This window comes from Rhipicephalus microplus, unplaced genomic scaffold (assembly GCF_043290135.1).
Source record: "Rhipicephalus microplus isolate Deutch F79 unplaced genomic scaffold, USDA_Rmic scaffold_32, whole genome shotgun sequence".
NCBI lineage: Eukaryota > Metazoa > Arthropoda > Arachnida > Ixodida > Ixodidae > Rhipicephalus > Rhipicephalus microplus.
In genome coordinates, this window is record NW_027464605.1 from 2,150,458 (window position 1) to 2,170,863 (window position 20,406).

General features: G+C 46.0%; 2 protein-coding genes across 2 annotated transcripts; both read left to right on the forward strand.

Annotated features, from left to right (window-relative positions):
* Positions 1 to 1,475: 1,475 nt before the first annotated feature.
* Positions 1,476 to 4,029, forward strand: LOC119172269 (uncharacterized). The gene is made up of 2 exons (XM_037423314.2): positions 1,476 to 2,983; positions 3,511 to 4,029. The coding sequence occupies exons 1-2, from the start codon at positions 1,592 to 1,594 to the stop codon at positions 3,850 to 3,852; spliced, it is 1,734 nt and encodes a 577-aa protein (XP_037279211.2). The 5' UTR covers positions 1,476 to 1,591; the 3' UTR covers positions 3,853 to 4,029.
* Positions 4,030 to 10,003: 5,974 nt separating this feature from the next.
* Positions 10,004 to 12,493, forward strand: LOC119171443 (uncharacterized). Its single transcript, XM_037422261.2, has 2 exons — positions 10,004 to 11,507; positions 12,059 to 12,493. The coding sequence occupies exons 1-2, from the start codon at positions 10,122 to 10,124 to the stop codon at positions 12,401 to 12,403; spliced, it is 1,731 nt and encodes a 576-aa protein (XP_037278158.2). The 5' UTR covers positions 10,004 to 10,121; the 3' UTR covers positions 12,404 to 12,493.
* Positions 12,494 to 20,406: the final 7,913 nt, after the last annotated feature.

Sequence of the window (20,406 nt, forward strand, 5' to 3'; positions counted from 1 at the left end):
GTATCAGTTAAGCACCACTCTCTCTCTTTGCTGTTCATGTTCCTGAAGCTGCGATCACTCCTGTCTGAGGACACATTTGGGTGCAGCTGTATCTGTTTTAATAATGATGTGACGTTCATATGTTATGGACCATAATAACCGATTAGAACTAATCTGTACAAGCACCATATTTAGCAGCCCCACCGCGGTGGTCTAGTGGCTAAGGTACTCGGCTGCTGACCCGCGGGTCGCGGGTTCGAATCCTGGCTTCGGAGGCGGCATTTCCGATGGAGGCGGAAATGTTGCAGGCCCATGTGCTCAGATTTGGGTGCATGTTAAAGAACCCCAGGTGGTCGACATTTCCGGAGCCCTCCACTACGGCGTCTCTCATAATCAAAAGGTGGTTTTAGAATGTGAAACCCCACATATCAATCAATTAAATCACCATATTTAGGAGTTCTTTTCCATAAATCTGGTTACTGTATGTGGAAGTATAAGCCAACAAAACTATACGCTTGGTCGCAGTGCATGAAAAGCTCCAAATAAAAAAGGAAGTCTGTCATATCAATGATTCTAGCATGCCGCAGAATAAGAGGAAGACAACAAAGAAAAATTTTGATTTGCGCAGTTCTTAAACGTGCTGCTAGACCTCTGATACGCTACGCCGACCGATGTTCGCAGGATAAACCTCAATGCACGCAAGCATGCTATATCGCTTGCTTTATTCTAGCGTTCGCTTATCGCGGCTTTAGCTCCCTGAGAACTGGACAAAACTGCACGCCTTTGGGTACAATTGGCAATGGCTGTCTAGTTTGTGCGCTTGCCCTGCAAACGCTAACAAAAGTACAAATACATGACGTGCTATGTAAGGATTTTTTATCTTCATGCTTCCATTAAGTGAAGAGGTAGTTTTTTTTTTATTTGCGGAAGTCTGCTTTTTATAGAAGAGGCCTAATGACTTGTGTAACGAAATTTACTTTTTAATGCATACGAACAAACGGGCCAGATGAACTGTGTCTATAGCAAGTAAATGCGTTACATTGAAATCAGTACGTTACATGTAATCGTTGATTATATCAACAGCTTGTAAGCTTTTACGTGCCAAAGCCAAGATTTGATTGTGAGGCCTGCTGTAGTGAAGCACTAAAGAAATTGTACATCATCGGTTGTTGTTTAACATGACCATACATCGCAAAGTACGCCACCCATAAAAATTCAGCCTACAAACAATAATTCAAAAAACATGAGTGTGATACTTCAGCTCGCGTTTTTTACGACAGTAGGTACAGGTTATATTAACGCCATTACCTAGCGCCCTCTTTTATTCCCTTTTTTATCAAGTAAACGTGTTATCAGCTGAATCTGAGACTGTCGGAACACATCAACATTACACGAGTATTCAAACACATGGTAGCGAAATAACGAACTGTTTCGAATGCGGCTTGAAAGAAGGATGGAGGAGAAAGAGAGAGAGAACATTTAAAAAGTAGAGCTGTTAGCGCATGTTAGGTCATTCGCGAAGATTCCCGCCCAGGAGCACAGTGCCTCGGGAGTTCACGCTTTCGCACCGTTTTCGTCCCTCCTCTATGTCTGGTCGCCGACGTCCGACATCATGCACTTAAGGTTAAACCCATTCGAGGAAGTAGCGGTGTTGGAACAGCGGTTAAACGCTGCGGGTTGCCCTGAAAATGTTCATGAACTGGAGCTCACCAACGGCGTGGTTGCGGATCCAGACGACCTTTGCAGGTGCATAATACGCTGCACTGAGCTTCGTAAGCTTTACTGCGTCTCGAGTGGGATAAGGTTGAAGAGCCTCATTATCAACGTGCTGCCGAAGTTGCCGCACTTGAGCCACCTCGAGTTGACGCTCGACGAATGCGTGAACATAGAGGAGGCGTTGTCGATGCTGAGCGCTATTCCAGCCACCGAAACTATCTCGGGGAGCCTTCGCCAGTTGTACGTCGAAGTTTCCGGCATGCTCAGAATTCGAGTGCTCGGCGCAATGTTGGAGAAGCTGCCGAACTTGGCTGAACTGCACGTTCACAATCTGCGCGAGTTACTGAGCCTAGCGGTACGCGAGATTGAAAGTTTATGGATCCAAGCTCCCACACTGCAGCGCCTTAGGATGACATCCGAAACGCCCACCGAGGCTCAGGAAGAACCTGTTGCAGATAGGCTGTTGGAAGATCCGGACTTGAGGAACTGGGCCATGGTTTGCGGTAACCTGCTGCTTCGCCGAGATCCTCCCACCAGAAACTGTGTTCGCGTGAGAGATCTTGCCATTCGAACCGAACCGCTGCATCCTACCGAGCCTGTTATCATCGTGATTAACAATGACGAGGGGATACCCACGGCGTCACAAATACGCGAAGCGGGGACACAGAACGACTGGCGCGATGTACGTGGCCTCACTCTCGCACTCGTCAGGTCGGGAGATGCTGCCGAGGAAGTTGCACGCGCTAACGCCGAGATCGAAAGCGGGCTTCTGAGCTTCCTGAGGCATTTCACAGGTAGCTCGGGCGGTATCGGACACCTCAAGGAACTAAACCTGAGTTCCTTCCACTTTGCCGACATGGTGGACTTCACACGCGTCTTGAGCGACGCCAGACTGACGACGCTGACAGCACTCTCTGTCACACCTTGCGCCATCTGGTACCCGGGTGCGCTGAGACGGCTGGCCACCACTTGTCACGAGCTGGACGACCTGGACATTCGGGTTTACTCGGATTATCGAAGGTGTTCCCGGTGTTGGCAGCCTCTTGCGCTGAGTGCCGCGTCCGGAAGTCATCTCACCCGAGGTCGCCTCACCTTCTACAACATGACAGGTTTTGCTTCACTCGATTTTTTGAGCACGTCCCGAATATCCGAGCTTCGCATGTCAGACAAGTGCGATGATGCGATGGTACGATTGACGACATTGTTCCAGAAGTTGCGGCAAAATACGTTGCTGCGCTGCCTCGTGGTCAGCTTTCCTCACATACGCTACAACCATGAGATGTATCAGGTATGCAATTACATTTCAACTACGGTTTTAAAATTTGGCTTGGGGAGCGCCTGATGGGGCCATGAAAGTCCAAGTAAAAGGGGGAACAATACGCTCATCTATAGGTCACAAGTACTCTATTGGCACTGATCAGTGGGTGACGGAATGGAATGAAAAAAAAACTTTATTTATCAGTCGGTGATTACAGGCGCGGAATAAGATTAAAACTGTGTAACTTTGAGTGCGAGCAGTTCGCCCTCTAAATAAACAGCGTAATCTCGCAATCGACCTTCGCGCCTTTTAGCTATAGAATGTTTATGCATTTTTGTATGAGTGCTTTTTCTATAGATAAGGCAGAGTTCCGTTTACGTTTATACCAAAGAACGTTCATGCATTTTGATATGGACACTATCTTTTATGGACAAAGCAGTTTCTCTAATAGATCTTGAATAGGCTAAGATGAAAAAAAATACGGAGTGTGTTGCATGAACCCGTAGCGCGGTGTCATTTTGAACCGTCTTTTTTTCTTATTTTGCTATTCTCTCAAGGACCTTCCGATGCTTCAGGATTTATGTTTCCTAAGTCTGGAGACATCCACTGCGCACGACGAAGTAACCGTGCGTGACTTCATCGAATGGGTGGCCTCTCACTCGAACGCGCTCGAAGTCATTCACGTGCATTTTCCCCACCACTTGACTGGAATGACGGAACGGTTCACATGGGTGCGGAGTGTTGAGACAAGCAAGCAGTCCGATTCGGGTGACGACGCGAATCCACCGGATCCGGCAACGGGCAGAGTCTTCACAGACAGACCTTGTGTGATTTGTTCGACGCAGACCTTTATTGGGCTTATCAAGCCCCACAATCGTGGAGCAAGGACGCAAATGTAGATTGCCTGCCAGTGTTTCGATAATAAACTGAGAAATAGTTGACTTTTTTTCCTTCTACATCAAAGTGTTGATAATTGTATACGCAAATTTTTAAACTGAACATTCTCACTGACTGCGTTGAAAGGCTGTGGCTGGCTCAATGTATCGCTGGATATAAACTTCTGGTATTTCGTTATATCTATGCTGCCCCCCTCCCTGAAAGGTCAGGGCCCAGTTCTTTCTGGTCCGGTATTTTGTAAGACTGCCTGGATTTATTTGGCCTTCAGAAGCACCGTAAAATGTACTGCAGAATATAAAAAAGTGCTTCCAGCCAGATCGGTGCAATTGATACGGTGATTCTGTTCTCAGCTTGGAGTCTCGCATGATACTGAGCAGAATTCCCTTCAGCTTTTTTTCGCCTTTTTTTTTTCTGCGCTGAACCATTGACAGCACTTCCGACAGCCAAAGTGTTTTTTGGCCCCTGCAGTGATAAACAAAGACAAAAGTGGTAGGGAGGTGTCGTTGGCGTGGCGCGTTCTCACGTGACACGTATTTCCAACTGTAGATGTAGCTCATGAACTTCCGAGCACAATGCCGCCTCGTTCTAGGCATGAGGGTCGGCCATTGTACCCAACGCATAGGCATGAGGATTCAATATTAAGCTTTAAACTCTGTACCATAGGGCACTTAATACGAATGTGCAGTCGTTGGAAAAAACTTTGGGACTGCAGGAGCGCGTGCAAAAATCATGCGCAGTTTCTTTTGACTGCAGCTTGTGAAGAAATGCGCACGCAACTTCTTTTTTACTTTCCTGGTTACTCGTTCACTCGCTTTAAGTGGGGGGACGCCGTAACACCAGAGAAATCGCAATGTGCCACTCCTACAGTCGCCGTGCAAGCACCGAGTGATGCAGGAGAAGCCTTGATCAGGTAGAAATCTTTTCTACTTGATAAAGGCTTTGTCCTGTACCGCGGTCGAGGACGCGTTGCAGCTTGCAAGGTTTTCTTGTTGCTTTTGGCTACAAACCGGTTGACGCAGTTTCTTCTTTCACGGTGCGTAAGAATGAGTGAATGATGCTTGCCCCGAGCACTGCAAGAAACTGGAGCGCCTTTTCGGGTTAGTGTCGTCATAGCAATAATCAGCAGCACGTGTTGCTTCCCAACAAACATCCAGTTACTACAATTATCAGTTTCTAACGCAAAAGCAGAAACTTTTTTTTTTGTTGTGCCAGGGTAAAGAAAACAGTTTTTCTGTTTTCTGGTGAAGGGAAGGCGCTTAAAGTTAATGACTAACTCTCATAATATTGTGTGCAGCTTAGAAGAAATTGTATTTGAATTTGTCAAGACAAAGGCTACAGAAGTGTTAGAAATAAGCGGGCTCCTAGCTGAAGGATTCGTTCCCCGCCAATGCTTCTAGGCTACGCTACCGGAAGCCCTCCCGGATCGTAATTGATGTTCACTGTTCGTCAGAATATATTTCTCTAAACACAACTCTGCTTCGAAACAATGAAAGGGTCTATATGGGGTTCGAGAAAGCAAGCGGTTGAGTTATCCTATCACATATGTGGATCTGTGAAAAACACTTACGCACAGCGTGTTTTCTTCGACGTGCTTCGTCTGCGAATAAGGCACTTTGTGAGGCGGACAGGTTGCATTACGTATTTTCATCTTCGTTTCAATAATGAGTCCTTCCACAGTGACTGCAGTTGTGACACCTTATGCTTTTTCTGGCGTACTGGTGCATCCCCACTTGTAACAAATGAACGTGTAGACAGCAAGGTAAACAAGGACTCGCATGTGCAGTGCGTGCTTTCGAGCTTCCCAACAGCCGATAGGCATGGTGGGGCGCTTTTCCACGCGCTCCCATGTTTTCTGAAATTTTAACGTGATAGTGTCAGAGAGCTCGTGTCGCAGAAATTCTGCCGTTGGAGTCAGTGCACCGTTGCTCGTGAGCGAAAAAATTGTCCGTGAGCGAAAAATTGAGAAAAAAGGCAAATAAAATAATGTTATCGACCCCATGGAGGATCGAACCCGCGCCGTTCGCATGGCAAGAAGGTGTCCTACCACAAAGCCACAATGTTACTTGCAGCGGCTTCGGGAAAAAACACTATATAAATGCCATTTAGTGGAAGGAGTCGTCTCAACCCATTCGGTTCGACGGGTGTCGCGACGAAAACGAGCCCAGTCGGAGATTCGTAGGCGCATTTGGGAGGCCATCAAACTACGTCGAGAAAGGCCGGGATAGTGCAACCATCGCCGCTAAAAACACACAGGAACTTTCAAACAGCTCTAAAAATGAACAACTATATCCATCTAGCGGAAAACATATCGTGCCTTTCCAGAGGCGTCGGTCAAGCAAACAGCGCCCCGCCGCGGTGGTCTAGTGGCTAAGGTACTCGGCTGCTGACCCGCAGGTCGCGGGTTCGAATCCCGGCTGCGGCGGCTGCATTTCCGATGGAGGCGGAAGTGTTGTAGGCCCGTGTGCTCAGATTTCAGCGCACGTTAAAGAACCCCAGGTGGTCAAAATTTCCGTAGCCCTCCACTACGGCGTCTCTCATAATCATATGGTGGTTTTAGGACGTTAAACCCCACATATCAATCAAATCAATCAAGCAAACAGCAGACGGTAGATAATATGCTGCCATCTGTGAGGCATTGTGAGACCCTTTATGCCCTTTCAAGAAAACGCCATTTCAACAAACCACAGCACTTGCATAGACTTAGCTTTTCATTCTCACGACACCATTAACGAAGTAAGGTACTGCAGTTGCCATTTCACCGACCATAAGGCGATGCTTGTTCTGGTTGGCCAGAAAAGGTCTCCAGAAGAACAAGTCGAACAATAGGTGGATAGCAAAATCGTTGCTCACGCAAAGGATTTTGGGCTACGGCGGCCGTCTGCATCGGTTTCCAGTTCGATATAATGTGCCGCCGTACGGGCCTTTTTGCCAGTGCAGTCACTTTCTGCGTGTTTCACCCAGAACCCGCGGCGTCCTTTCCTCACTAATTGCTGCATAAGGTTTTGAAGAGCTATGTAGTTTAGTTGAATAAAAAATGCAGGCACTACGAGGTAGTATTTCTTAATTCAAGCGGTATGCACCTCTGGACACATGCTTGTTGTTTTAGGTGTTATGACGCGTCTTTTGTCACATTTAATGATTTTCTGGACATTAAGCACTACAAAATACCGGGCTATTTCTTTTTTTTTTACGCCGCTTTCCCGTAAAATTATTTCTTTGGCTTTGTGTTACAAAGACAACATCTTGGCTTCAATAAAGTGAAAGTGAATAACAATAATAAGCTGATTCTCACTCTGAAAATCAAATGCGATCGTAGTTTTCTGGCTTTTTTACACCTTTCCCACTTCCTATGCGTGAGATCTCATTCCCTCACGCACTCTAACATTCTGGTTCAATATATACGAAATGCCCCGCACACAACATACGAAACACAGCTCATCGGCAGTTTACGCTTGCAAATCTGACACAATAAAGACGCCATACCATGATACTCGGAGCTTCAGAAGCGAGTACAATCGTTTTACGTCCCATGATACTATTAATAAAGCAGCCGTGTTGCGTGTGAGCCTCTTACGCGCTTAGCGGCGTCCATATAGAGTACGCGTACATTTGTTATCATCGAACGTATGTTAACATTTGGCAGCATGTGCGCATAAGTGTGAGTGACTTTGAAGTGGTAAACATTTGTGCTCGAAAATAGTACATTGAGGTGGTTCTGTAAAAATATTACTGCATGATTCAAAGCATATCGCATGCTGCGGTAGAAACACGCGTCTTACCATTCCTAGTGTTTGCCTATTTCCACTTCCCGCTTCGTTCTCTGAAAAGCGTGAAATATCGTCTATGCATGCTAAAAAAAAAGCAACGCACACGTCACAGAATTGCACGACTTTCCTCTTTGATTACACTGCGCCGTAGGCACCTTGAAGCAGCGAAGAGATAAGCCTCGAACCGGAAGTACCGTAGCAGACAACGCGTCGTTTTGCTATCAACCTATCATTGGACAACTAAAGCAAGACAGATGACAGAATGGGACCGTTTACGAATACAAGTGTCACGCCTACGCGCACTTCATAATACAGGACCATGTGACTTTATCACTGCACGATATTTTCATTAAGGTATAAGAGGGCCCACGCCATGGTGGTCTAGTGGCTAAGGTACTCGGCTGCAGACCCGCAGGTCGCGCGATCGAATCCCAGCTGTGGTGGCTGCATTTCCGATGGAGGCGGAAATCTTGTAGGCCCGTGTGCTCAGATTTAGGAGCACGTTAAACAGGCCCAGGTGGTCGGAATTTCCGGAGCCCTCCACTACGGCGTCTCTCATAATCATATGGTGGTTTTGGGACGTTAAACCACACATATCAATCAATAAAGTTATAAAAGTGCTGTTGAATAGATCGAAAACCTGTACCTTTACTGTACATACGTCGCGCTTGCGCGCGTTTGTGTGGGTGTGTTTGCGTGTGTGCAACAAAACATAATAATAAGTATGCCCTTAGCGGTTGAAGGGTGCACTAGATGCCGGATTTTGTTATTGCGTTCAACTCTTTAAAAAGGAAGCTTAAGCGTCTCCCAATTTTTCGCCGCGACTCTACAGACCATTCTAAATGTGCCTATTGAGATCTGTAAGCTTAACGACGGTTTTTTCTCGGTGCCCGTAGCGCCAGCTTTTCAGCGGAGATAAAAAGGAAACATTGTTTATCTATTCGTTTGATGAATTGGTAAAAAATGAAAATAAAAAAGTGTCCTTAGAGAAGTAGTTTAATGTTTACTGTACGTCGATATGGGAGTGCTTGCGCAATGTCTATTGGTGTCTTGCAGCTATAGCACCGCTTAACGTGGATGCATTCACGCGCCTATACTCTGTTTCACAAGCTGTTGGAAGCATTGTGGAGGGCATACACGGGTGCCCTCAGCCAACCATGAACGAGAGCACTACGTAATTGTGTTTACACGTGCATGTCACGTCCCTAAATTCGACAGGTGGCCCCGTCTGTGCGGAAATAAACGCACTACACAAACATGTGGTGCTTGCTACCTATTAATCTGTTTTTTCCATTTTAAAATGGGTGACTATCGTTTCAAATAATGCAGGGGCTTTAGTTCTAATAGAACTGGGCTGACCTTTTCTATTTATTTACTATACCTATCATCAACATTTCTTGTGAGTTCTTGTCAAGTCCTGGAGTTTTTAATTGTTTATGCAACATGTACGACAGTATTTACTTCAGTCACTGAAGTCAAATAATGAACGCATGAGTCAATATATACATAGCGATGTACCACGCATCGCGTGAACGTGGTGTTGGTAACTGCCGCTGCGTTGCTCCACATCATCCAATGGTGCCATTCGGGCAGGTGGCATAATTTTAAATGCGGAGCATTTCTAAGTCAAACGATGTCGTGCTTCAGCGTCAGCGGTGGCGCTGTCGACACCGATACTGCGCATGCTCGCGTCTCGTTATGGCCCAAGAAGACACCCGCCAAACTGTCGCCTGCCTCCCCTCTCTTGCCTCACAAGGCTGAAAGTGGCAGCGTCTGCTAGAAAAGTATGACTGCATGCTCTCTCTGCACAACAGCTTGTTGGCCACCCCGTATATGTAAGCACCAGATTGCGTGTTCAGAATTCAGTCAAGGGCATCTTTACTTGACGTTGAAGGCAGCGCTTCTCCTTCTTTCAATAAATCAGAATAATAAAGAAAGAATAACAATGCGGCATGCTCAAACACATTACAAGCATTCATTCAGGGACAATAACGTGGGATTTTAGATGCCAACTTCAGGATATCATTATCAGGCATGCCGCATGGCTGTCAACCATCTGGTCTTCCTAATCATCCTTGAGTCTTCCATAACGTGCACTGACATAAGAAGGTGCACCGTTCATAGACATTTTGCTTTAAAGTAATCATTAATAAAGATGAATCTGGTACTATACCTCCCGATAAGACCTACACGTCAGAACAACCTCATGGATTTGTGCGCTATTTTATTCCCTTTGATAATCAAGGAAACGCGTTATCTGCTGAATTACTCAGCAAGCGTCGATATTACACGTGTACCAACGAGTGAAAACGGGCTGTTTCGAATGATGCTTGTCAACAAGGAAGTGGGAGAGAGTAAAAGTGAACATTCAAAAAGTAACAATATTAGCACAGGCTGCGTTAATAGAGAAGAGATTTGCGCGCCGCAGCCCAAAGCCTTAGTAGTTCACGCTTTTGCACGATCTTTCGTCTTTCCCGCTTGTCTCGTCGACGAGTGCCAACACAATGCGGATAAGGTTAAGTCCATCCGACGAAGTAACGGTGTTAGAGCAGCAGTTGAACGCTCTGGGTCGCCCGGAAAATGTTCACGAATTGGAGCTCACCAACTGCGTGGTCGCGGACCCGGACGACCTTTGCCGGTGCATCATACGCTGCACGGAGCTTCGCATGCTTTACTGCGTATCGAGCGGGATAAGGTTGAAGAGCCTTATTATCAACGTGCTGCCGAAGCTGCCGCACTTGAGCCACCTCGAGTTGACGCTAGACGAATGTGTAGACCGAGAGGAAGCGTTGACGATGCTGAGCACGATCCGAGCCATGGAAACTATCTCCGGGAGCCTTCGCCATTTGTACGTCGAAGTTTCCGGTCTGCTCAGAATTCGAGTTCTCAGCGCAATGTTGGAGAAGCTGCCGAACTTGGTTGAACTGCACGTGCACAATCTGCGCGAGTTGCTGACCCTAGCGGTTCGCGATATGGAAAGTTTATGGCGCCAGGCTCCCAGAATACAGATCCTCAAGATGACATCTGAAGCGCCCACAGAAGCTCAGCAAGAACCGGTCGTGAATAGGCCGTTGGAGGAGCCTGCTATCAGCAACTGGGCCAAGGTTTGCGGCAACCTCCTGCTTAGGCGAAATCCTCCAACAAGGAACTGCGTTCGCGCAAGGGATCTCGCCGTTCGTGTCGAACCATTGCGTCCCGCAGAGCCGCTTATCGTGGTGATTAACAATGACGAGGGGATACCCACGGCAGCTCAAATTCGCGAAGCGGGGACACGAAACCACTGGCGTGATGTACGTAGCCTTACTCTTGTACTCGTCAGGTCGGGAGATGCTGCCGAAGAAGTTGCCCGAGCTGACGCCGACATCGCAAACGGGCTCGTGACCTTCTTCGGGCATTTCAAGACTGGTTCATGTTGTCACCTCAAGGAGCTTAACCTGAGTTCGTTCCACTTCAAAGACGAGGCGGACTTCACGAATGTTTTGATTGACGCCGGACTGAAGACGCTGACGGCCCTTTCCGTCACACCCTGTGGCGTCTGGCATCCGGGTGCGATGGGCCGGCTGGCGAACACTTGCACCGAGCTGGATGACCTCGACATTCGCGTGTACACGGATTATCGAACATGTTCCCGCTGTTGGCAGCCTCTGGAACTCGGGGCCATTGCAGAAAATCATCTAACATGTGGTCGTCTCTCCTTCTCGAACGTGAAAGAGTTCGCTTCGTTCGATTTTCTGAGCACGTCCCGAATATCCGAGTTTCGCATGTCGGGCAAGTGCGATCAGGCCATGGTACGCTTGAAGAGCCTGTTGAGAAAGTTGCGTCCAAATACGCTTCTGCGCTGTCTCGTTCTCAGCTTTCCTGGCATACGCTACAACCAAGACATGTATCAGGTATGTGATTCAAGTTCAACTGTGGTTTTGAGCTCTGGCTGCGTGAGCGCTCATTGATCCCTCAAGGGTTTAAGTGAAAGCGTCACCAATACGATAATTCCTCGTTTGATTCTTAATAAAGATTATTACCTACCTACCTACCAATACGAAGCTTTATATATTGCGAGTACATTATTTGAATCGGTCTCTGTATCATTGTCTGTACCTATTTTAACGCCGTGTTAGCTTCACTGTGAGCAGCCGACAATCACAGTTGCACAGCGTAATCATGCAATCGCCGTTGCGCGCCTTTTCGCCGTCGTCCAATGACATTTTTCGGGCAACCACTTTTTTTTTCTTGTAATATTGAAGGAAGTGTTCAATCACGTTCATACGTGTATTTTTTTTTATAGGAAGCTTACGTTATATCTTTTGCGGAGACAAATTATGACGTTTTCGGGAATGATCTTATGTTGGTGAATATGAAAACGAATACGAAGTCTCTTGCTTTAACTGGTGATGCCGTGGCGTTTTGACTTTCTGATTTCCCTTGGCTTTTTTTTTCTCGGAAGGACCTACCAATGCTCACTGGCTTACGATTCCTGTGTCTACAGACGCCCAATGCGCATGACGAATTAACCGCGCGAGTCTTCATCGAATGGGCAGCCTCTCAGTTGAGCTCGCTCGAAGTAATGCACGTGCATTTCACCCACCACCTAACAGGAATGATAGAGCGGTGCACATGGATGCGGAATGCAGAGACAGCTGAACAACTTGAGTTTGGTGACGACGACGCAAATCCACTTGGCCCGGCACCGGGCAGTGTCTTCACAGACCGACCGTGCGTGATTTGTTCGACGCAGACCTTCATTGGGCTTATCAAGCCGCACAATCGAGGAGCCAGGACGCAGGTGTAGACTGCTTCCCGGTGTTTTAACGATGTAACCGAGTTTATTCTCGTTGATTTATTTTTACTGAAATAAACTGCTAAGTTTTGTGTAAGAAAATACTGTGAATGCTTGTTATCGAAAATTTTCGTGGACACTGTTGAAGGGCTGCCGGTATCTCAGAGCCTGCCCAATTCGTTTGATCCTCTCTGCATATGTCGAAGCTCTCGTGAACGGTTACACGCACTCCTCCTCCTTTTTTTATTAGATATGCACCATTAACACCTTTAGCGCTCCACTAACGTATAGGAAAGGGGGTGTGGGGGGGGGAGTCAAAAGTGGCCAGACTGCTATATCCCATGGGTTTTTATGGAAGCGTGACTTGGGAAGATATTATCAGGACTGTAACTATGAAAGACATGATATTTTTGTCAGGAACGCACAACTTGTATACTAATTTCGTAGAGACATGATGACAATATATGGAACCTCAAACGTTGTAAGAGAAGCTGTCAATTGCGAATTTTTATTCCCGGCCTGAAGACCATGGGCATACGTAGAAAAAGCTTCGCAGTACTTTCTGATGGCTGGTTGCACAGCTTGAGATTGCACTGCGCACGTGCGTCCCTTGTTACCTCCTCGTGTGTTTGTTCACTGCTCCAAGTGCGTGTGCTCCGAAGCACCAGAGAAAAGGAAACGTGCCACTTCCACAGACGCCGAAAATAGGCCGCATCTGCAGTCTCTTTTACTTAGCCAAGCACAATGCTCAGTACTCACATATTTCAAACGACGCCTCAACCACTCAGGAGGCTTCCGCTTGTAGACTTTATAGTCCCTCTACAACGCAAACGCACCCGCCGCGGTGTCTAAGGTACTCGGCTGCTGACCCCCAGGTCGCGGTATAGAACCCTGGCTGCGGCGGCTGCATTTCCTATGAAGGCAAAAATGCTGTAGGCCCATGTGCTCAGATTTGGGTGTAGGTTTAAGAATCCTAGCTGGTTGAAATTTCCGGAGCCCTCTTTTATACTCTCCTTACTCTACTACTTACCTTTCTCTACTTTCAATCCCCCATCTCCTTCCCAACGCAGGGTAGCCAAGCTTCTTGTTAGTATCCCCTCTACTACGGCGTCTCTCATAATCACATGGTGGTTTTGGGACGTTAAACCCCACATACCTATCTATCATTAAAACAGAAATGCTATCCTATCAGTTGCAGCGGATGACATCCTCGATGGCAGCTGAACTTGATGACATTGAAGAAGCTGTACTTTACACGCCGGATCGAAGGTAGTTTCCACAGTATCCAAGGTAGCACTAAAGGTAATCTTCCTTCTCCTAACAAAAACAAACTCTCACCCCTTTTCATTAGATATAGCATACCTACACCACTTGAAAATTATTGCAGATAACTATATCACATTTCATCGGATACCGGCTCATTTTGGCATCAAAAGAAGACGAAGCAGCGCGCGAAGATCTTTGACATCATAATTACAGACGAAGTTATTTTATCAAATCTGATGCTTCTCAGATGGCAAAATACTTACGTTTGAAGTAAATAAGAGAATCTTCCAAAAAATTATATTGCTTTTTTTTTCACTCAATCGATTCCTAGCTCAGAACAAGAATCTCATGCGATTCCTCGACATCTGGAAACACTATACCGTCGTCTTCGCCTAGAAACCATTTATATAAACAGCTTACGGTACCGCTTCAATAAGTTAGCGAGCCCGTGCTGCAGCAACTGTGGCTCGATCAAAACTATGGAATACACCTTGTTTGTGTGTAGAACGTATGCTGATGAGCGTGCACTCTATGAACATTGCGTGAATTTGATAACCGCGATAACGTTCTCCCTTGATGGTGTACAGGAACCTTTAACCAGCCCCACGCTTCAGAGGCGGGCTATGACTCTTTTGTTTGCGTACTTGGTCAGTATCGGACAGCTATGGACAAACTTTAGCTGCACCTTGACATCAGCGAAAAAACTATTATTGCATGTCTTTATTTATTGGTCTAACATGTGGGCTTGTTTATTTTTTCTACCTTCTATCCCAACGTTCTGTCTTTTTTCTCTCTTTCCCTTTCTCTACTTTCAATCCCCCATCTCCTTCCGCACGCAGGATAGCCAGTCAGGGATTTGTATACGCCAGTTAACATCTCTGCTTTTAAATAAAGAGTTCTCTCTCTCTCCGCGGAAGCACCGAGTGATTTGACTGAAAGAATTTTTTTCTACCTGATCAAGTCTTTGTCCTGTACTGGGGTTACGGACGCGTCAGCTAGCAAGGTTTTTTTTTCTCTTTCTGAAGCTTATGTACGTTTCCTTTTAACTTTGCGCCAAAAACCAATTGACACCGAGATTTTTTCTCATGGCGCTTATGAGTGGGCTTGATGTGACTTTAGTGCTTGCGGTGCTAAGCTGAATGGGCACGGGAGATTACGCCGAGCCCTGCGAGAAATTGCAGCTTACACGAGGTCATGAACGGAAGCTGCTGTGTAATCATATGACATATGTAGTTTTGCGAAAAAACTATCAGTAAGCGTGTGTTTCTTGGACAATAGGTCTGAGAGGGCGGCGCATTCTGAGGCGCGCAGGGCTGGTGCATTACGTAATTTCGTCACCATGCCACCACTATACGCTTCTTCTATTTCTGTGGCGTTCCAGTGTGTGCGCACTCGAAGCGACTGAAGGGGAAAACTGACACGTAAACAAGGACGCGCGCGCGCAATGCGTGCTCTCGAGCTTCGCAAGGAACCGCCGGAAGGTGCCCAGGAACGGTGACTGTTGTCTCTAAAGCTTTGACCGTGACTGTAAGACCAGTTTCAAAGTGGATACAGAGATCTGTCAATTTACCGGTGCTTTTGTCTCACCATCATAAAACAGCAGATAATGACAAAAATGTTTGCAAATAGATACGACGAAGGGGGAAAAACAAGATTCGGTAACATCAATGTTAAACGTACCAAGCAATCCTCACGTAGAATCGTTACCACAAGCACGTCCTTTATAGTGATAAGGCCGCAGTTTGGAAGATGGGGTAAATGCATTGAGCTGTGAAGAATCCTTGACCAGGGATGTCACCAGAGCCAATGTTTCTGAAATTAATCTTGTGCTGGGAGAGGGGGCGGGTGTTCATTTTTTTTTTCAGATGAAACCCCTCACCGCTGAAAAATTTCTTTCGCACTAGCTAAGCAAGTTTTGTTTCCATTACAAAAAAAAAAACTGCACGCTTTGTTTCCTACAGTGTAGGCATCCCATGGCATGCGTGCGGTAATGGCAGTGCTGGGTGCTTCCCTTCGAGATTGTTGCAACAGATAACGGCTGGTAGACGTGCTTTGTATTCATGTGAAGGAAACTTTAAACGCAAACTTTGACAGGAACAAGGGTGAGGAAACGACATGGGCATACATATGGCTGCACGTGCGCAGCAACCTAACTACACCAACACAGGGCGCTGTCACAGCATGGCTACTTGCTAACCTCTTTGGCGAAACTTTTTTTTTTTTTGCTGGTAAGAGTTATTGTTGGGTGAGTGATACAGAATGAGCTTCGAATGTGAATGTGAAACGGCTCTGCAAGTTTCCGTCTGGTGCAATCACGGCGTATAAACAGAGTGACCATGTCAGAAAAGCGAGCTTCGCAACCACACTGCGCACAATGCATGAACAAATCCGTGAGTAGCCGTACTTTCAGAGACGATTGATATGGTCCCTCATGCTTACATTAGGGCAGCGGCTCATCTGCAGCACATACCCTTGTCCGCAACATAAACCAAGTTTCTCGTGCATTAAACAGCAATAACCTTTGCACTAATGTGCATATACGAGGGCTCACTCGGCCTCCAGCGTCCAGCTTATTCGCAACAATAGAGAAGAACTTATCGAGTTAATTTTTTGCTTAAAAAACAACATTCAGCCAACGTGCAGCTTTTTCTTATTCCAGACATTAGAGCATACACGCACAGCATTGCACCATCAACAAACCGAAAATGAAGCGTGTTCGTGGAGTGCAAGGCGAAACAACAGTGTTTGATATTCATTTCACGTGGTGGGCTATATAGATAATTAGTCTTTGAAATTAAAGAGCTGGTCTACCACCTCTTCGTCCAAGAAAATGAATTCACGTTTCAATGGCTTCCAAGTTAATTGATTGATTGATTTGTGAGGTTTAATGTCCCAAAATCACCATGTGATTATGAGAGACGCCGTAGTTGAGGGTGCCGGAAATTTCGACCACCTGGGGTTCTTTAAGGTGCACCCAAATCTCAGTACACGGACCTACAACATTTCCGCCTCCATCGGAAATGCAGCCGCCACAGCCGGGATTTGATCCCGCGACCTGCGGGTCAGCAGCCGGGTACTTTAGCCACTAGACCACCGTGGCGAGGCCAATGGCTTCCATGTTATTGCGGCATATTGGGCATTGAATAGTGTTAATATGAAAAATATCACCTGTGCGCCAAAAAGTATCTTACGGAACTACAAAAAGCCAAAGATAAATATTTTTCATGTGACCTATTATCTATCCTCCGCTCAAATCCCACTAAATTCTGGCGCATGCTCTCTCACAAAAATCAAAGTACCAACATAGATCTTCTAGACCCAGACGGGGAACCAATAGACGCAAAACACGTTGCCTCCGCTTTAAATGATTACTTTTCATCAGTATTTTCTACCCCTAACATTACACAGTCAACACGAATACCTACCCGTTCCCCCGGCGCTGTATCCCCCGAAATAGCATTTAACCCCGAAGGAATCGTTAAACTAATCACCGGTCTTAAGATATTTTCAGCGCCAGGTCCTGACCAAATAACCCCCAAACTTTTAGTTAACACCGTCACAGTGGTTAGTCAGATTCTTTGCCTCATCTTCATGCAGTCCCTTGAAACAAGCGAAATTCCAGACGATTGGAAGATAGGCAGAATAGTAGCCGTCTTCAAAACAGGAGAGCGAACGAATCCAGCAAACTACCGCCCTATTTCCCTGACAAGCATTCCCTCTAAATTACTAGAACACATTATATCTTCTCACATCATGACTCACCTTGAATCAATAAATTTCTTCTATAATCACCAGCACGGTTTCCGAAAGCACTTCTCATGTGAGACCCAATTAGCCGAGTTTACCCACGACCTACTAAAAAGCATGGATGATAACCTGCAGATTGATGCCATATTCCTAGACTTTTCCAAAGCTTTTGATCGCGTACCACACAACTTATTACTTAGCAAAATTAATTCCCTTGGCATTGCACAGAATATTGTCTCCTGGGTTAAACACTTCCTCTCCAACCGTAAACAATTCACCTCTGCTAATAATCATAACTCCTCTAAAACTCACGTATCATCAGGCGTCCCTCAGGGTGCGGGCTTATCACCTCTTCTATTTTTAATATTCATAAACGACCTGCCAACAAACATTCAAACAAAACTTCGACTATTTGCGGATGACTGTGTCATATACTCCCCCATTCACAACTTTGAAAACAGTACTAAACTACAGCAAGACCTCGACACAGTTGCGCTATGGTGCCAAGACTCATCAATGCCGTTAAATCTAACCAAATGCAAATCGATGTCATTTTCCCGTAAACGCACCACTGTGCATCATACATACTTTATCAATTCGCTTCCTCTCGATTCGGCTTCGTCATACAAGTATCTCGGAGTGCACATGTACCCATCTCTTTCATTTGCACCGCACGTACAGTCCATCTGCTCAGACGCTCTGCGTACGCTTGGTTTTCTGCGCCGTAACCTCAAATCAGCATCTCCTGACGTTAAAAAACTAGCATACTTAACATACGTACGGCCAAAGCTCGAATACGCATCGTCCATTTGGAATCCATCCCAGGCATACCTCGTTAGCGAACTAGAAGCAGTTCAAAACCGCGCTGCCCGCTTTATAACCTTACAGTACTCCAGAGAAATCAGCGTCACCGCCCTAAAACAATCAATTGAACTGCCATCACTCGCGTCGCGCCGCCTCATCTCGCGCCTATGCCTCCTCCACAGTTTCTTTTTCCGACCCCAATCAAGACACGAACTTTTACAGCCCCCAAACAGAACTTCTTCCCGCATTAATCATTCAAACCCCATTGCACGAATCAACGGCCGTACATCCGCAATGAACGACTCCTTTTTCCCCCAAGCAATAACACTTTGGAATCACCTTCCCGATACCATTGTTGCCACACCTGACCGCACATCATTCCGCGCAAAATTAGAATCCCACTTTGATTCCACCCATTAACCCGTGGCTGTAAATATATTCTACCAATGTACTGTATGTATAATTTGCTTGTGCCTAGTTATTTGTTCTCTAATTCCCAGCCAAAGCGTTTCTTTTGTGTGTTATTTGATTCTTTTTTGTTGTCATTTTTGACCAAACTACCATATTAGAACTGTACTGTTTATAATAATTTGTTCAACTTGAATTATACACATTCACAGCTTATTTTTTGCCCCCCCTTATGTAATGCCCTCGGGCCTTTAAGGATGCAATAAATGAAATGAAATAAATGAAATTGAGCATGCTGAGATAGGTGCTCAATTTGTGCACGAAGACTGTGTACAAGAACCATCCAGTTCTCAAGTACAGATGCTATCATCAAAGTACGAGAGATTTCTCATGAAGATTTGAAATTCCTGAAGACTACAGCAAGTTTAAGGCATTCGCGTCTGTATCGGCTGCACCCGTCTCCTCGACATTGGCGTCGGCCCTGCTCTTTTGACTCGAGACGATGGTGCTTCGCCTACGGTGGCTTGGTGTAACTTTCACCAAAGTTTTCACAGCGAAAGCTTTTATGGTATCACAACACAGGTTAGGAGCGGCCCCACAATTCTCCACCGCCACCGCCGTCACCACTGGTGTCTGTAACCGCTATTGCACGAAGTAATAAAGGAAGAACTCAGTAAATAAAAATAGTAACACCGAAGGCACAATGGGGTTCGAAACTGGGTCTGCTGTTAGTGATGCCAGTATTCTACCACTGAGCCCCTCCGGTGCTTTGAACTTGCTCACAAACTTGCCTCGGACAGGCTTGACGTCGGGAAATGAATAGTGTTAATATGAATAATGAAGCGTTTAAGAACAAGGGAGAACGAGGCGTGACACAATGTGAAAAGCAAAACAAGTGCGTCGTCTGATGCTCAACCCGTTACAACAGCATGTTCTTGATCACCTATCAACTGTGGCTCCTGCCAACTTCAGACATAATTCCTCATTGTTGTCAGCTACTGCATGAACAAGTAGCTCGAAATTCTTTGGAAGTGTTTAGCGGATACCTCACTTCTCCGAAGAATGACGAAGGATAGCATAGTGAATGCTGGTGTACTACCAATAAATTATAATTATTATGGCGTAGTTGGCACCCACCAAGTGTGCTTGCAGCAATACCCATTTAGTGTTTAGAAAAGGCTCTGAAAGGCCGCTGTTCTATCTTTCGCTGTGACTGTAATGCGCGTACTGCGCAGGCCTGGCGTTTTTTTTTTCTTTTTTAATCGGCATGAAAGACAGTGCTGTCTGCAACAATTGCTCCAGCGATGAATTGATAGAGCACTTTCTTCATCACTGCCCTCACTAAAGTGCGCACAGACTGCCGCTAGCTGCTGTGTTGGCCCACCTTAACGACAAATGTTTGTCAGAATAGTCAACGCTCTAATGTTGACACGCACTGTCGTCACACTAAAATACAGTCAAGGCCTTTTTGAACGTTTTCATGGTGGGGGCCCAGTTCTGTGAAGATGCGTTTCATTTTCGTGTTACACTGATTGCAATGACGGAGGCATTAAGTTTTTTTTCATTTTTATTTTCCATCGTCTGTTTTTCTTTCTGCCTCCCTTGCAATCTTTCCATTCCTTTCCACCTCCTTAGTGCCGGGAAGCAAAGAGGATGCTACGATTCTGGTTGATCTCACTACCCTTTCTCTCTCTCTCTCACTGACAGCCAATCTGCTTCGTTTTTATTAGCACACTGTTCCTTAGGTCCCAAAAAAAGTTCGAGAGATCTCAGTTATTCTGAGAATCGAT